The 13,804-nt window shown below is 43.3% G+C and overlaps 1 protein-coding gene across 2 annotated transcripts in view; it reads left to right on the plus strand.

The window, feature by feature from the left end:
• The window catches only part of CNKSR3 (CNKSR family member 3), a 77,044-nt gene that overhangs the window by 42,980 nt on the left and 20,260 nt on the right, over positions 1–13,804 (plus strand). For both annotated transcript variants that reach the window (XM_037157618.2, XM_053668681.1), the window contains 3 exons: positions 5,500–5,702; positions 6,234–6,321; positions 13,188–13,229. In XM_037157618.2, coding sequence (XP_037013513.2) covers positions 5,500–5,702; positions 6,234–6,321; positions 13,188–13,229 — 333 coding nt within the window. The remainder of the gene's footprint in view (positions 1–5,499; positions 5,703–6,233; positions 6,322–13,187; positions 13,230–13,804) is intronic.

Consider the following 13,804-nt stretch of genomic DNA (forward strand, 5'->3'; position numbering starts at 1 on the left):
TGACAAACAGGCTCTGATTTCTGCGTCTGTTTTTGTTACTACAAAGAGCATTCTTATGCTTCACAGGTATTTGTGATGTTTCTATAACTGATGCCTGTGCTTGAAGTAATCAACCTGTGAAATGGTAGCTAAACGGGAAAAATGTGGACTTAGTTCCACGTTGCAGATGACTGAGCTTTGCCTTGACCGTGACTGAGTTAAATCCTGCCAGGTTCTGACTCTTGCATTGCACCCATGGCTCAAGGGAAGGCTAAAACACCCGTAAGGGCATTGTGTCCATAGACAGGTGGCATGGGGTGGGATCCATGTCTGTCCATCACGGTGCCACACTAAAGATGCAGTTTCCTGGACTGTCAGGATTTGGATAGACTGGGCAGCATTCGAGCTGGGTTAGTCATGCCATGAACCTGAGCCAGGGCCATATACAATTACATCACTGAGAATGGTGGGAAAGAATGTGCTCCCGATTATTTTGCTATTGCTGGTCTGCGTTCCATTGATTATATAACACTTGTGGCATTGTGCGTATTCTTTTGCTTAAAATGGACAGAGCCTTGTCTTCGGCTCTGAGATGCGCCGCTCTTGTTTAGGAAAGTAATGGGGAAATTATTTGTGGTTGATAAATGAGCTGCCCCAAGGGAGACGCCATGGCTGAGTGGTGTGAGTGGTGGCCTGGGAGGCAGGCTTTCTGATTCCTGATTGTGGGTCTGCTCCATGCTCCTCACTCTGTGACCTCCAGGGGAACGGTGGTGCCTGCCTTCCCGTCTATACCGTAACGTTCCCCGGGATGTGGCCACGTACCAGCGTGGGTTTTTGCACTGTGCAGAAGACATCTGAGAGTCCTGTTTATTATTAAAGCCGCATTTTAAAAATACAGTATAACATGTTTGAGTTCCCTTTTATCATGCTTCCTGGGGACAACGCATTTCACTCTTTCCTGTTCTTTTGAATCATTTCTTTAACTTTGCAGTGGGACTCTGAGGACAGGTAAATCACTTTGAAATCTGCAGCATGGGAGGGCAGGAGGGAGGCAGAGGGAGGCACCATTGCTTACAGCAAGGGTGATAATAAACATAACAGCTGCCTCTCTTTGCTTTTCCCCCTTCCCTACCTCTTAAGCTATTAGGCTGAAATGAACAAAGCTGGATGGACGCCAGGACCTAAAGCTGTGCTTTATCTCCTACAATTTCCTTCTCATTTCCTTTGTAGACAAAGTTCTGACCTCAGACTCACTGGGCACATGCTCGGTGTGCGGCCTGCCAGTGAGTATCTCCGACAGCAGGGTCGCTGGCGGGTTTGCAGATGAACACGCCAGTTCTGGGTCGGGGGGGAGTTTTAGAGTTTGACTAAAATGTCTTTTAGTCTTGAAATGATCTACTTCTTAAATATTCTTATGATAACGAATGCATTAATAACACCGTCTATTTAATCCACTCACACCACGCTGATCTGCATACCTATAAACCGGTAATGATTTTTTGCCTTGAAGGGTCCGTCTCTCGGGCAGTTCCTTAATGTTACTTGTAGTTGGCTGTGGTGCCATAAATGGGGTTTTCGTGTAAACACAATTTAGCGGATGTTGATGTTATGATGGGCAGGAAATGAATAGAATTGGAAGTAAGGAAGGGGAGCGGGTAGGAAAAAATAAAACCATTGGAAAGTTTTGGAAAGAAAAGAGCAGGTAGAAGGGGTAGGAACCTCAAATAGGAAATAGCTACTGGTCAAGATCCCAAAACCAGTAAGTAGAGACAGACCACAAATAGCTTAGTCCTGGGGAGAAAGCAAGGAGAGAAACCGCCTTTTGTGAACATTGACCTTGACTGGCTGGAGTGGTTTAGGAGAGTGTCATTGATTGTGACACAGAATCAGGACCACTTCCCAGAACTGAGTTCGGAGTGAGAGCCTGGTTTTTCCCTCCCTACCCCTGAAGCAGGCTCAGGCTGCTCTTTGTAGTAGGATAGTTGTTAGCCACATGTGACTACTTCAGTTAAAATTAATTAAAAGGAAATAAAATCTAGTTCCTCAGTCGTACTAGCTACATTTCAAGTGTTCAGTAGCTAGCCGTGGTTACTGGCTGCCACGTTGGGTCAGTGCAGATGAGAACATTTCCATCACTGCAGAGAGTTCTGTGGAGCGGCACTGGTCTAGAAGGGTGTGCTTGAAAGTAATAATGTGTAATCGTAACCCATTGTCTGTGCCAAATCCACCAGACCCTTGTTCCCTGAAGACCAAGGCAGGGACAGACGCGTTTTTTTCGAGGTTGCTGCAGGCTGAGAAAGTGAACGAGGTTGGAATTAGTACACGTGCTAAGTGATGCCACGTGTGTGGGATTGAATGCAATACCTGTAATGGATCTACCTGCCCAGGGTGCTGCTGCACACTCTGTGCCCCTAACTTCACTCGTTGCTCATCATTTACACCCACAGGGCAAATCATTAAAAATGTTGCCTTTTTTATGGGGAGAAATCATGCAGGTGGAGTAATCCTTGCTGGCAGTTGGTATTTAACTTGATCTTGTTTGTGAGCTTATTAAGTGCCTTTAGGAAAACCGTGAAGTGTATTTCCTAGGTTGTAACTTAATTGGCCCAGTTCAGAGAGATGTTTGATTGCTCGTCTCTGACGCTCCCTTATCATGAATGTTAGATCCTGAGTAGAGCCAGCAGAAACGAGAAAGGAAGGTAAGAAAGAAGTTGCCTGAGATTTCCCTTCGCTAATACGTTGATAATTTAAGGTCCCAGGAAAGTGAGAATCTTCCTGTTTTCTTTTCTCCTGTCTCTGGTGTCATTTCTCTGCTGGACCAGGAAATGACCTTGGATGGCCGACTTCTAATGAAGTGACATCTCTGTGGAAAGTTTTTAGTATGTATGTAGATTTTTGGAGGCTTATTTCATTTCTTACCTAGTTTCTATTTTGTTGATACTTTATCTCTAAGCAATTTCCCTTTTAAGGGAAAAAGATACTGAAAGTAATTGAATTTGGTCTGAGAAATTATTTATTTTCTGTCTTTGCCATGGGGCACTTAAGTCAATAGAGCCCTTTCCTGATTATGTTTCTACAGTACAGGTTCTTTTGAGCTAATATAATCAGTTTCTTGTTCTCTTGGATTCATGGAAGGGGGTGGTAGGAGAAGGAATCTCCCTTCTTTACTTTGCTCGTTTCTCCTTTCTTAAAATTTTTTTTTTTTTTAGTATAGCTATCTCTAGCCATCCCTCTAGTCCCGTGAAATAAAAAGAATCAGAGCAAGTGGAGTCAAAATGAAAAGAACCAGTTAATACAAAGCTATGCTTCCCCTTTATTTTAAGATCCAAGGTGGTAGGGTTGTAGGAGTTTGAGGTTTAAAGCTTCCTGCCACACTAACATGCATTTAATCCCCTTCGAGTTTAGGAAGTAAATGTTGTGTGTGGTAATGAAAGTTCCAAGTAATTTATGGTGATGTTGTGATATAGAAAACCCACTTCTCTGCTTTTAGTTAGAACTCTTGATATAAGTTGACAGGCTGAGTAATGGACTGAATGAGGGGACAGTTCCCTTCGATCATAGTCACCAGTCCTTTAGGACAAGCTGTGGTATCACGTGGCTCTTTATCCATTCACTTGTGAGTCTGGTTCTCTGAGTTGAAGAAGCCACGATGAGAATCCACCCTTTTATTTTTGTCTTCTCTATTGAAGGACACTATTATATCTTAGTCGCTAGAAAAGGACAGTGAGAAAAAAAGAATGAATGTAAAGTTTAGGTAGAACACTTCCGTTAATACAGAGCACTCATTTTTATTATGAACTTTACAGTTTATTTTCAAGGTTTGCAAAAAGAGTTTTCAGTTAATGGATCTGGAAGTGTTTTTTTTTATGTGTATATTTGTACTTAACCCTTTAAAAATTTTCTATCTCAATTTAACATAAATTTAAACATCCAATAAAATCTAGTGAAAGTTTTCACTAAGGTAAAGTCTTGTTGTTATTACCACACTTCTTGCCAAAAAAAAAAAAAGAGCTCCCCAATATGTCTCTGCTTTGTGTATCTCAATTTTGAGATATGACTCTCTCTCCCTGGGGCATTAGAGATTGGGCTACCAGAGAGGAGGGGTAAGGGACCATTTAGGTACAGGGGACAAAAGCTTTGCTCAGATCGAAAGAGGGCTTGCTGGCCTCTGAGAAGAGGGAGGTGTGGATGGCTCTTCTCGGGTAGAGAGTGTGGAAGGGGGCGGTGCACTCAGTATGGCGATCCAGAGCTCGTGCTTTCCATGCAGACTGCTGAATTAGAATCCCATCGTACCTCCCATGAGCTGTGTAACCGGAATTTACCTAATGTCTCTGTCCCTCAGTTTTTTCACCTGAAAATGAGATAATACGATTTCCACCTGCACAGGCTGTTTGCCTGAGAGAGTTCTTGTCCCGCACGCAGTCCGGCTCCAGGTGCACAGGCAGTGCTCAGACGCGTTGGCCATGGTGTTAGTTCCAATTTTTATTCACAGTTTTTAAATGGTGCCACATGCTTGCCTTGAGATCCTACTGATCCAGTATCTAACATACCCCAGAAAGATCTTCTCTTTTTGTTAAAATGATTAAACAGACGATAATACGGAAATTCATCTCTCACTTGCTGCCAGAGTCATCTCAGATTTATGTGTTGTTTTCTGGGATTTGCTCTTTATCTGAAAGAGTCTAGTCAACATTTCCAGATGAAATTGATTTTTTTAAAGCACCCAAAGAAGTTGGGCGTCATCCAGAAGGAACATGGGTGAGACGCTCCTGAGATGGAAGTTACATTTCAGGCAAACTGACGTTTAGTTAGTAGTGCTCTGTGTCAGCGTGAGGGTCTCATCCGATGGGAATTCATAGACTCAGTCACCATTTCATTGTCTGCTGGGCTGGAGACATAGCAGGGAGCAGCGCACACAGCGCCGTCACAGACCCTGTGTCCCAGGGAGGATGATAGCGGCAAACACGGTGGTCCAGAGAGATAACACATTAGGTGAGGTGCCGCAGAGGGACCCCAAGGAGGTATCTGGCAATGTCTGGAGACCTTCCAGGTTGTCACAGCTGGGGACGGGGTGCTACTGATATCTCGTGACTGCAGGCCAGCTCAGCATTGTGCAGTATATGGGAATCTCTCCCCTACAACCCAGACAAAGAACCATCGGACTGGCCATGTTGGGAGGGCCCAGGTTGACAAACTCTGCTGTTGATGGTCTGGGAAGCTTCCAAGAAGGGAAGGGGGCATCTGGGCTAATTTGGATTTTAAGTGATAAGGAGCTGTTTCTGCCAGGATTTGACAGAGGAGCATTTTGGAAAGAGGAACGAGCAAGACCAACGTCCCTGAGGCAAGTGTAGGCCGAGGGAGGACCCTCGTGGGTGAATTCAGCACTGTGGGTAAATAACAGAGGGTTTTGTGGCCATCATAGGAGTTATTCAAGTTACCCAATGGGCTTTTGAGTTACTATGTGAGTTTGGACTTTGTTAATTGTTTTGAATTTTTCTTGCTTGATTTTATTTTCTTTAGAATTATGGCCTTGAAACCGACAATATGAAGAACTTGGTTCTGAAATTGCGAGCGTCTTCCCACAACTTACAGAATTACATAAGTAGCCGGAGGAAAAGTCCCAGTTATGACGGGAACACTTCCCACAAGCCCCCCAATGAGTTCTTGACTTCCGTGGTGGAGCTCATAGGCGCTGCCAAGGCCTTGCTGTCATGGCTGGACCGGTGAGTTACGGGTGTGCTTTACTGTCCTGTGAAAGGAGGCCCGAGATGCACAGGGGCCTGTACTCCGTCTTAGGAAAATGAACCATTGTCCCTTTCTTGTCCCTTCCACAGGAGCTCGGTTCTGGATCAGTGGTAGTTTTTCAGGTCCCCTTTGGAAATTCCTAGAAAGTGACTAGCAGGAACAAATTAACCTCAGCTTAGAGAAGAGTGAAACTGTGCTCGAGTTGTGTTTTGCCGAGGTTAAACATGAGTGATTATTTGCTTGTATGAAGGCTGTTAGTTGACTTCTGAATGGATTTCTCTTGGCTCATTTTAATGTGTGTGTGTATGTTTTCTGAATCTAGCACTTCTGTATTTTCTATTCAGATTCTGGTTTTGTGTGTTACTTGAGAGGAAAGGGTTACATAACAAATAATTGAAGGTAGCTCGTTGAGATCCAAGCTCGTCGGCATATTCGGCATAGTGTGGGGTCCCAGTGGGTTCCCCTCCTACACTCCCACACTTTTCAAAAGGATTTTTGTTGTTTTCCAGGGCCCCATTAACAGGGATCACTGATTTCTCGGTCACGAAGAATAAAATCATTCAGCTTTGCTTGGACCTGACCACTACAGTCCAGAAGGTCAGTACGTCGCTGTCACCTCGTAACCCTTTTTCTCTCCCTGTTTCCTTTTCTTTCGTCTTCAAAGTGATTACTTGCAGGTATGAAGTACTGTTCTTTCTCTCTCTTCGCCTTTTCCTCCATTAGACCTGGGGAGGGATGAAAGACTTTAGAGACACTGTATAGATGGGTTCCGAAAAAATAACCAGTGGCCTTTACCTCAAAGACTACCTTCTCTTACCTTAAAATAGTTGGGCTAATTGTCCTTTACTTTCTCTGAAATGTAAGAGAACTTAATTTTTTAAAATAGAAATTCTGGAGTAACTAATTTTTACTATAATCTTTGTTTTTAGTTTTTTTTTCATTTTGACCTCTTGTGGTTGGGCATACCAGTCAGGATGAGCTAGGTTGTGATGCAGTAACAAATAACCTCCAACCTGAGCAGTTTATTTCTTGATTATCTACGTCCAAATGGGTCAGCTTGGGGAATCTGCTCCAGTTCTCCTCGCTTCCCAGCGTAGGCTGGCAGAACACCCGGTATCTCCTGTTCCTCATCCCCTGGCAGAGGGACGGGGAACCGTGGAGGATTTCCTACCGACAAATGTTCTGGTTTGGAAATGACATGTGTCAGTTTCCCTTACAGCTCCATGGCCAGACCTAGGACCAGGCAGATTTATTTCAGTCAATTAGTAACTGACTAGTTTTTGTGGCCTGAACTTTAAAAAAAAAAATTATTATTAGACCATCAGCTCTTAGGGTCACTTCTTATCATTTCCCTGGCACCTAGCAGACACTGTAAACTATTTTTGTATTGAGTTGAGGCTATAAAACGTAAGGAAGAGGTTGTTCTCTTTCCAGCTTCCACTCATTTCTAAAATTCTGCTTCCACATTTGTTCCCACTGCTGATTTGGCAAAATGTAAAGAACGTGCTTCCCTCAACCCTGCCCGTGCCGTACAACAGATGCAGTTCTGAAAAGCCCGTGCTTTCTGTTTGTTCCTAGAATGTGAGGAGAGAAGTTTGGCTTTGTTCGGGGCAGCTGTCTGAGGTTCGGTCTTCATAGGCCATTGACCTGCAGGCACATGCGACTTTATCACATGCTTTCGAGGCCATGTTCTTAGAAAGGATCTTGGAACAACTAAAGTGGCTCTGAGTTTCTGCTCTTTTTTATAATGTGGAAAGTAACTCTGACAAAAACAGCCTGATACCACTTGTGATAAATTAATCACAGAGCCTCCAAGTCCTGGCATTTGTGGTGGAAGACATTTCTCTGACACCCTAAGCTTTCTATTTCTTCTGTTTTCCTCTATATTTTGTCTCCTGTTTTGATGTTTTATAGAATGTTCTGGTGATCAAGTAAAATGACAGTGTAAGAGTTGAGAGTTAAACCTTGTAATTAGCAAATGGGAAAGTTTTGCTCATGGACATATCAACTGATGGTTGTTGACACAATTCACTGTCAACAAGAATCCCCAGTTTGGGGTACAGGGAGGAAGGAAACTTTATTCAGGGCAGAACAGCTGGGTTGTGATACCGCAGGGCTGTCAGGCAGCTCTAGGGCCAGGGCGCTCTCTGGCGAGACGGCCCTGCTCCTCCCCTTGTAGGTCTGCTCCACTCTGCTCCGGAAACATCTTTTGGTGTTCCAGTTCAGCCAGGGAAAGGCAGTCTTCAGGGATAGGTGGAAAGAGCAAGTACACTCTCCTGAGCCAAAGGGGAGCTGGTTTGTATAGACATAAGTTCCTGCCCCTGAGCCCCGGTGGGTCTGTCCTCAGGCAAATGAGGACTACAAATCATTGCAATTTGATTGGTTCAAAAGGCACGAACAGAATAGTGCCACTCTGGTAGGTCGGGACCTCACAGCTCCAGTTGGATAGAGGAAGCCTTTAGGAAGCCTTTGTCCTATTGGTGGAAAGAGGATTCCAGGAACTCGTTTAAAGGGCTGGCTCAATGGCAGAAACACAGTGCAGGCAGGCAGCTGAGTGCAGAGGCATGTAGTCCAGTGTGAGAGACCCTGTGTAGAAATGGCTGCTAGGCTTTGATCTTTTAAAATTTCAGCCCAATTAGCCACCGGAGCCCTTTTTAGCAGGTATCTTCTTTCTCAGGGTTCACAGGTGCCTCTGTGTTTTATTTAAAGGGCCCTAGACCATATGACTGATTCAGGCTGCCCTTGCTGTAGTGTAGGGAGAGGAGAAAGTGCTGAAGCCCAAGGCTGAGGTGGTGTTTGTTTTCAGAAGATGAATCTGCTTTGCCTTATCAGGTTGATATTGGCTTTGTGTAGATATTTGGACTAATCCTTCCATAAATATTTATTCAACACTTTCTGCGTGTCTACTACCCTTCCAGGCAGTGGGGATATCAGTGAATAAACAGATAAAAAAGTCCTTGACCTCATGGAACTTACAGTCTCTGGGGAAAAGAGAAAAGGAAAAGATAAGTAAGCAAAGTACATGTCGAGTTAGGCGAAATTGGAGAAGTTCTACGGGGGAGAGGTACAGGAAGTATTGGGAGTGGAATCCAGTTTGAGGTATGTGGCCAGAGGAACCCTTTCTGCCAAGGTGACACATGGGTAATCCAACCAGAGTGACTGATTGTGCTTGTCTGGACGGAATGGACTTACTGCGTGGTCTCAGGTGGTGTTTTCCTTGTAGCCATAGAGCGGATTACTGTGGATGGTGAAAGAAAGACTCCCCCCTGGATGCTGGGGTCTGGACCTGCTCAGGTCGGGAGAAGGGCACCCATGAGTCTCCTCCTCACACTTGCCCCTGCTCACTGGGGCCTCACCAGGCCTAGCATGGGATTAGTGGTGATTTTTAAATGTACATTTAAATGAATGAGAGAACACTTTTGGCCAATAAGCTGATGAGAATTTGTCTCTTAGAGGAACTTTAACCCAAATTTAAGGAATATAAGAGGTATCGTTTTTGTTTGTTTGTGGTTTATTTTTTCATTTTGTTTCCCGTTGGTGTTCACTGAGCATATACTTTAAGGACGGATAGTTTCAAATCCTGTCTCTACCTTAATTACCCCTGGGACCTTGGATAAAGCCCTGAAAATGTATGAGCCTCAATTTTTCATCTGTAAAATGAAAATGCCAATATTTATCTCACCAGATGATCGAGTAGAATTTCTACAAGGTATTGTCAAGAAAGAGAAAAGGGGAAAAGTATAATAAGAGGACAAATGGGGACCAAAAAAGTTTTTTTAGTGTATATATGTATGTATATGGAATATTTACATACATCCAAAACACTATATACAATGGAATATATTAGCATAGTAGGCAGTTTGGAAGAAAAATTGAGTTTATCTTAGTTGGGAAAGAATTGAAGAGGGAACATAGGAACCAGGCCAAAAAAAAAGAAAAAATATTTTTTTACAAAAAGCATATTTATCACACTTATATATTCATGTAAAATTAAAATTAGAGAAATAATATATAAACTGTCAAAAATGATACCTAAAGATCTTGAGGAAAATTAAATGATATATAACATGTGCAAAGCACCATGCCCACTTAAGAAATAGCCTATCCATAGGAATTATAAAAATCTTGCCTTGTACTAAGTTTCTGGAACCAAATTTGATGTTTTAAGGAGAGGAAGTTAACAACTATGTTTCTATTATATTCTGGTATTTTTTGGTTTATTTAAATTTTAACAATTTTTCAGGATTAAGCCTGGCAATATGTAGGGATCCAGTACAAATAATGCCCCTTTTTTATTACAAAATCTCTTATTACAAAATCATAAGCATGTCATTCTGTAACATAACAAGCATACTCAAACACACCATATGACATTTTAGGTGACATGTTTAAATTAAAGGTATAAAACTATAAATTATTACATCCATATTATTATCCTACCAACCACACTCAAGCAGGTGCTACTTCTGCCAGACCCTATATAAATATATGTAGGAATATTATTTGATAAACTTAGATTGAAAAACCATTGTTGACTGTTGATGACCCTGCATTTTCTGTAGTAGTTGGAGGACCCAGGAGCTTTGGCAAGCGGCGTTATTTGTTCACGTACACTTCCGTTAGAAATGCCCATTTGTATTAAATGATCAGTTGAATGTCTGTTTCAGTGTCTGGGGAATGGCAGGGGCAAGACTGAATTGATCCCACCCTTTCTTACAACTGGGCGAGGCACCATTTTTCTTTGAACATCTTGGCAGAAGGTCTGTTGACTTTTAGGAAGAAACTCCCTTTTTCCATTCATTCCTTTTACCTGGGGACTTGAAGCAAGAAAAGTTGCATCTTTATTTCCAATGACAAGGAACTTGTTCTCCTGGAGTCTTTGTTCTTTGTATCCCTGTCTGTGAAGACAGGCATTTGCTTGTCCCTTTGTCCTTTCTCTCTTCCCCATGTGGCTCTTTCCCCTGCTTCTTTCTTGCCCCTTCCCATCATGATAATGTGTAAGTCAGTCTTCCGATTTGAAGGAAGGTTCTAAGATTCTGTGACTGTACATTTGTAAGGAAACTGCACACTTCTTCCAGGTGTGCATCAGCTCCAGTCCCGCATCCAGTCGTCCAGACAGATCTGTCCAGTTTTCAGGCTGTGATTTCAGGTGAAGGAAGCTGAGGTGGGAGGGGATTGCAATCGATACTGTCAATCCATCCTCCCAAAATTGCAGTGACATGAACTATGGAATCACAATGGTGGGAGGTGAAATGACAGTGGTGGGTGCTGACTTCCGGCGTAGAAAGAAATGAGAAATGTAAAGCCCAAGAAAACAGAGTGGAGACAAAGGTAGCCATGAAAGCAGGCGGGGAAAAGGCAGGAGGCCCTTTCCTGAGAGCCGGTTGTGAATCAGTCATGTACCGTGTGCTCGAGCGGTGACATGAGTTCTCCGAGGTAGGTCCTGTCATCCCTGATCTACAGAGAGGGGAACAGGCATGGAGAGGTTGAGCAGGCTGCCAGACACTCCTCAGGTGGGCAGAATAGGGAAGAGCATGGAGGGAAGGGGCACCTATTGGTTGCCCAGGCTGGGTCTCTGCCAAGGAGGTTTCCCTGAGTCTGAAGATCCAAGTGACCACGAATGTGACAAAGTTTAGCCTGCTTGTCTGGCTCGTGAGGACGTGACTTGGTTCCAATGCTCCTGTTTTCCATTCCGTGGCCTTCACGCCGAACAACATGAAGTCACGCCTGCAGCTGCTTTCTCCCAGTAGGAATGAGTGTGGGAACCCCACGCATGCATGATGGTGGAAGTTAAAAAGTGAGCTCTTTCACGTGCCAACTCGAGCCATTCAGGGAGGCAGAAGAGTTTCTGTTCCCCAGTGACCCTCTCATTACAGAGGGAAAGCTTCTTGGATCCATCAAAGAATCGAGGATCAGGAGCCGTGAGGTGGCACCTCGGGCCCTGGTGTGGGGAGGGCAGCCCTCTGCCTGCAGGCAGTTAGGCCAGGATGCTGTCAGTGCTCACGTCACTTTGGGGTTCGTAGGGAAAAACCACAAATGCAAATTATTGGTTCCATTTCTAGCATAAGACCACGTGAGTACTCTCTTTTCCTGAGGTTGACATTTATTTAATAATTCTGTCCCTCAGGCAGTGCTAACGGGGGATGGAGCCATCACAGGAGTTGCTAGTCACTCACCCTGCACAAATTGGAGGTGGAAAAGCACAGTTTTGAACTCTAATTACTTGTGTTTTTCCCATAATTTGAATTTATATCAGATTCAGGCATGTAAAAATACATTTCTAAATTTCTTTTTCTGAGCCTGTTCTTACCCGGCTGCTCCTTTCCTGAGAACTGGTATAAATTTGGGGAACGGTGAGAAACTATCACTGTTTCGCACATTTTTGCTGAGTAGAGAAAATTTTTAAAAACTTTAGGCAGACACGGAAAACCTGATTATAAAATCACTTAGGGTAGAAACTGGTAGCTCTTTCTATCCCCACTCCCGCATGACCTGAAATGACTTTTTGATGGAAGGGAAATGGACAATTCCAGCAGACTTGATTAATAACCTTCATGTACATAAAATAATGACCACTTCCATAGCACGTCCCAGTTTGGGATTATACTTAATGGTGCTAAATAAACTCTGAAGAATGTAGCTGGTCTCCCTCTTCTGCATGTTCTCTGCCTCCTTGATTAGAATCCTGTGCTGCAGACAAGTTCTAGAAACTGAGTCACACCCTGGCTGTTACACTTTGGCTGCTTCTGGATAGGACAATGGTGATTCCTATAATCAGCTCACTGGGTTCATACAGTTTCAAGCCCTTTGTTCTTAAGCTGAGTAAATAATGCTTTGCATTCCAGCCCTTTATTTAAGGTCATTAATAGCATACCTCAAGATCGCTTTTTTGGCACTGGGTTAAATGAATGTTTTGTTGAACCTTTTTCATCTTTTAAGGACACAAATATCTGATTTAATCTCAGTGGTGCTTAAAATAAACTTTTGTGGCTGAGCCCTATTTGAAAGCTATTCTTATAGGCAGGCCCAGGGCTAAAGATGCCTGGTTGGTTGGCCCCAGTGCCCACCCAAGGTTACATTTGGGAGCCATCGTCAGGTTTGGGGACTATGACTTACGGCTTCCTGCTCTCCACACAGTCCGGAGAGTAGGTGGACTTCAGCTCAATGACTGTTGTAGGTTTTCAGGTTAATAATCAGTCAGATGGGTTTCTGGGTGGTAAGCCCCTTGGGTTAGGATAGAGCAGAACCTTAGGAGGAGTCAAATGGCCATTCCATCCCCCTCAGGCCCTTATCTCCGTCCAGGTCTCTCCTCTGTCTGTCTGTCCAGGATGGCTCAGGCTGCAGGGCGGGGGGCATATCAGGGACCGCTGGCTCTAGGAAATATCTAGAATGCTTAAACCAACAGTTTTTGAAAGTTTTTAGTTTTCATATTTACTTTTTATTTTTCTTTTTCCCTTCTTTAGGATTGTCTAGTAGCAGAAATGGAGGATAAAGTTCTAACCATAGTAAGTATATGTTCTCAAAGTTATTATAAAATTCCTTTTACCAAAACAGGGAGAAGTATTTTAATTAAAGTAAATGCACTGTGGTCAGTTAATTCAGGATATACTTTGGATTATTGCCTTTGGGATATGGGTCTATTAATTTAGATGGGAAAGAAAGAATAAAAGTTATTGAACACCAAGACCAACTACTGTGAAAATTTCTGTGCTGAACTTGGATGTACTGAGGTCTCTCTTTTGCTTTGTTTTCTTTTTTTCCCCATGAACATTTCATCAGTGTGCAGTTAGACTTAAATTGATAGCTAGCCTGTTAATTGGGGTCCTGCTGATCTGCAGATTTTGCCTTAAGACCATTTCGATTAAAACAAATCCTTGGCAAACACTTTGTGATGGAGGGGGATATACTGTGCTTGTTGAACAGCATTTTGTAACTATTCATCATCATTTCCTCCTTTTGACACAAGCCAGCCTGTGCTCTTTTGATAAGGCCTTCCTCCTACTGATGTTGAGGAATTTAGCAATGAAACCACTATAAATATATTTTCCATAAATAGGGAGGCTAAACCAATTGGAGGAGT

This window comes from Artibeus jamaicensis, unplaced genomic scaffold (genome assembly GCF_021234435.1).
Source record: "Artibeus jamaicensis isolate MK-2021 breed Jamaican fruit bat unplaced genomic scaffold, CSHL_Jam_final contig_497, whole genome shotgun sequence".
NCBI lineage: Eukaryota > Metazoa > Chordata > Mammalia > Chiroptera > Phyllostomidae > Artibeus > Artibeus jamaicensis.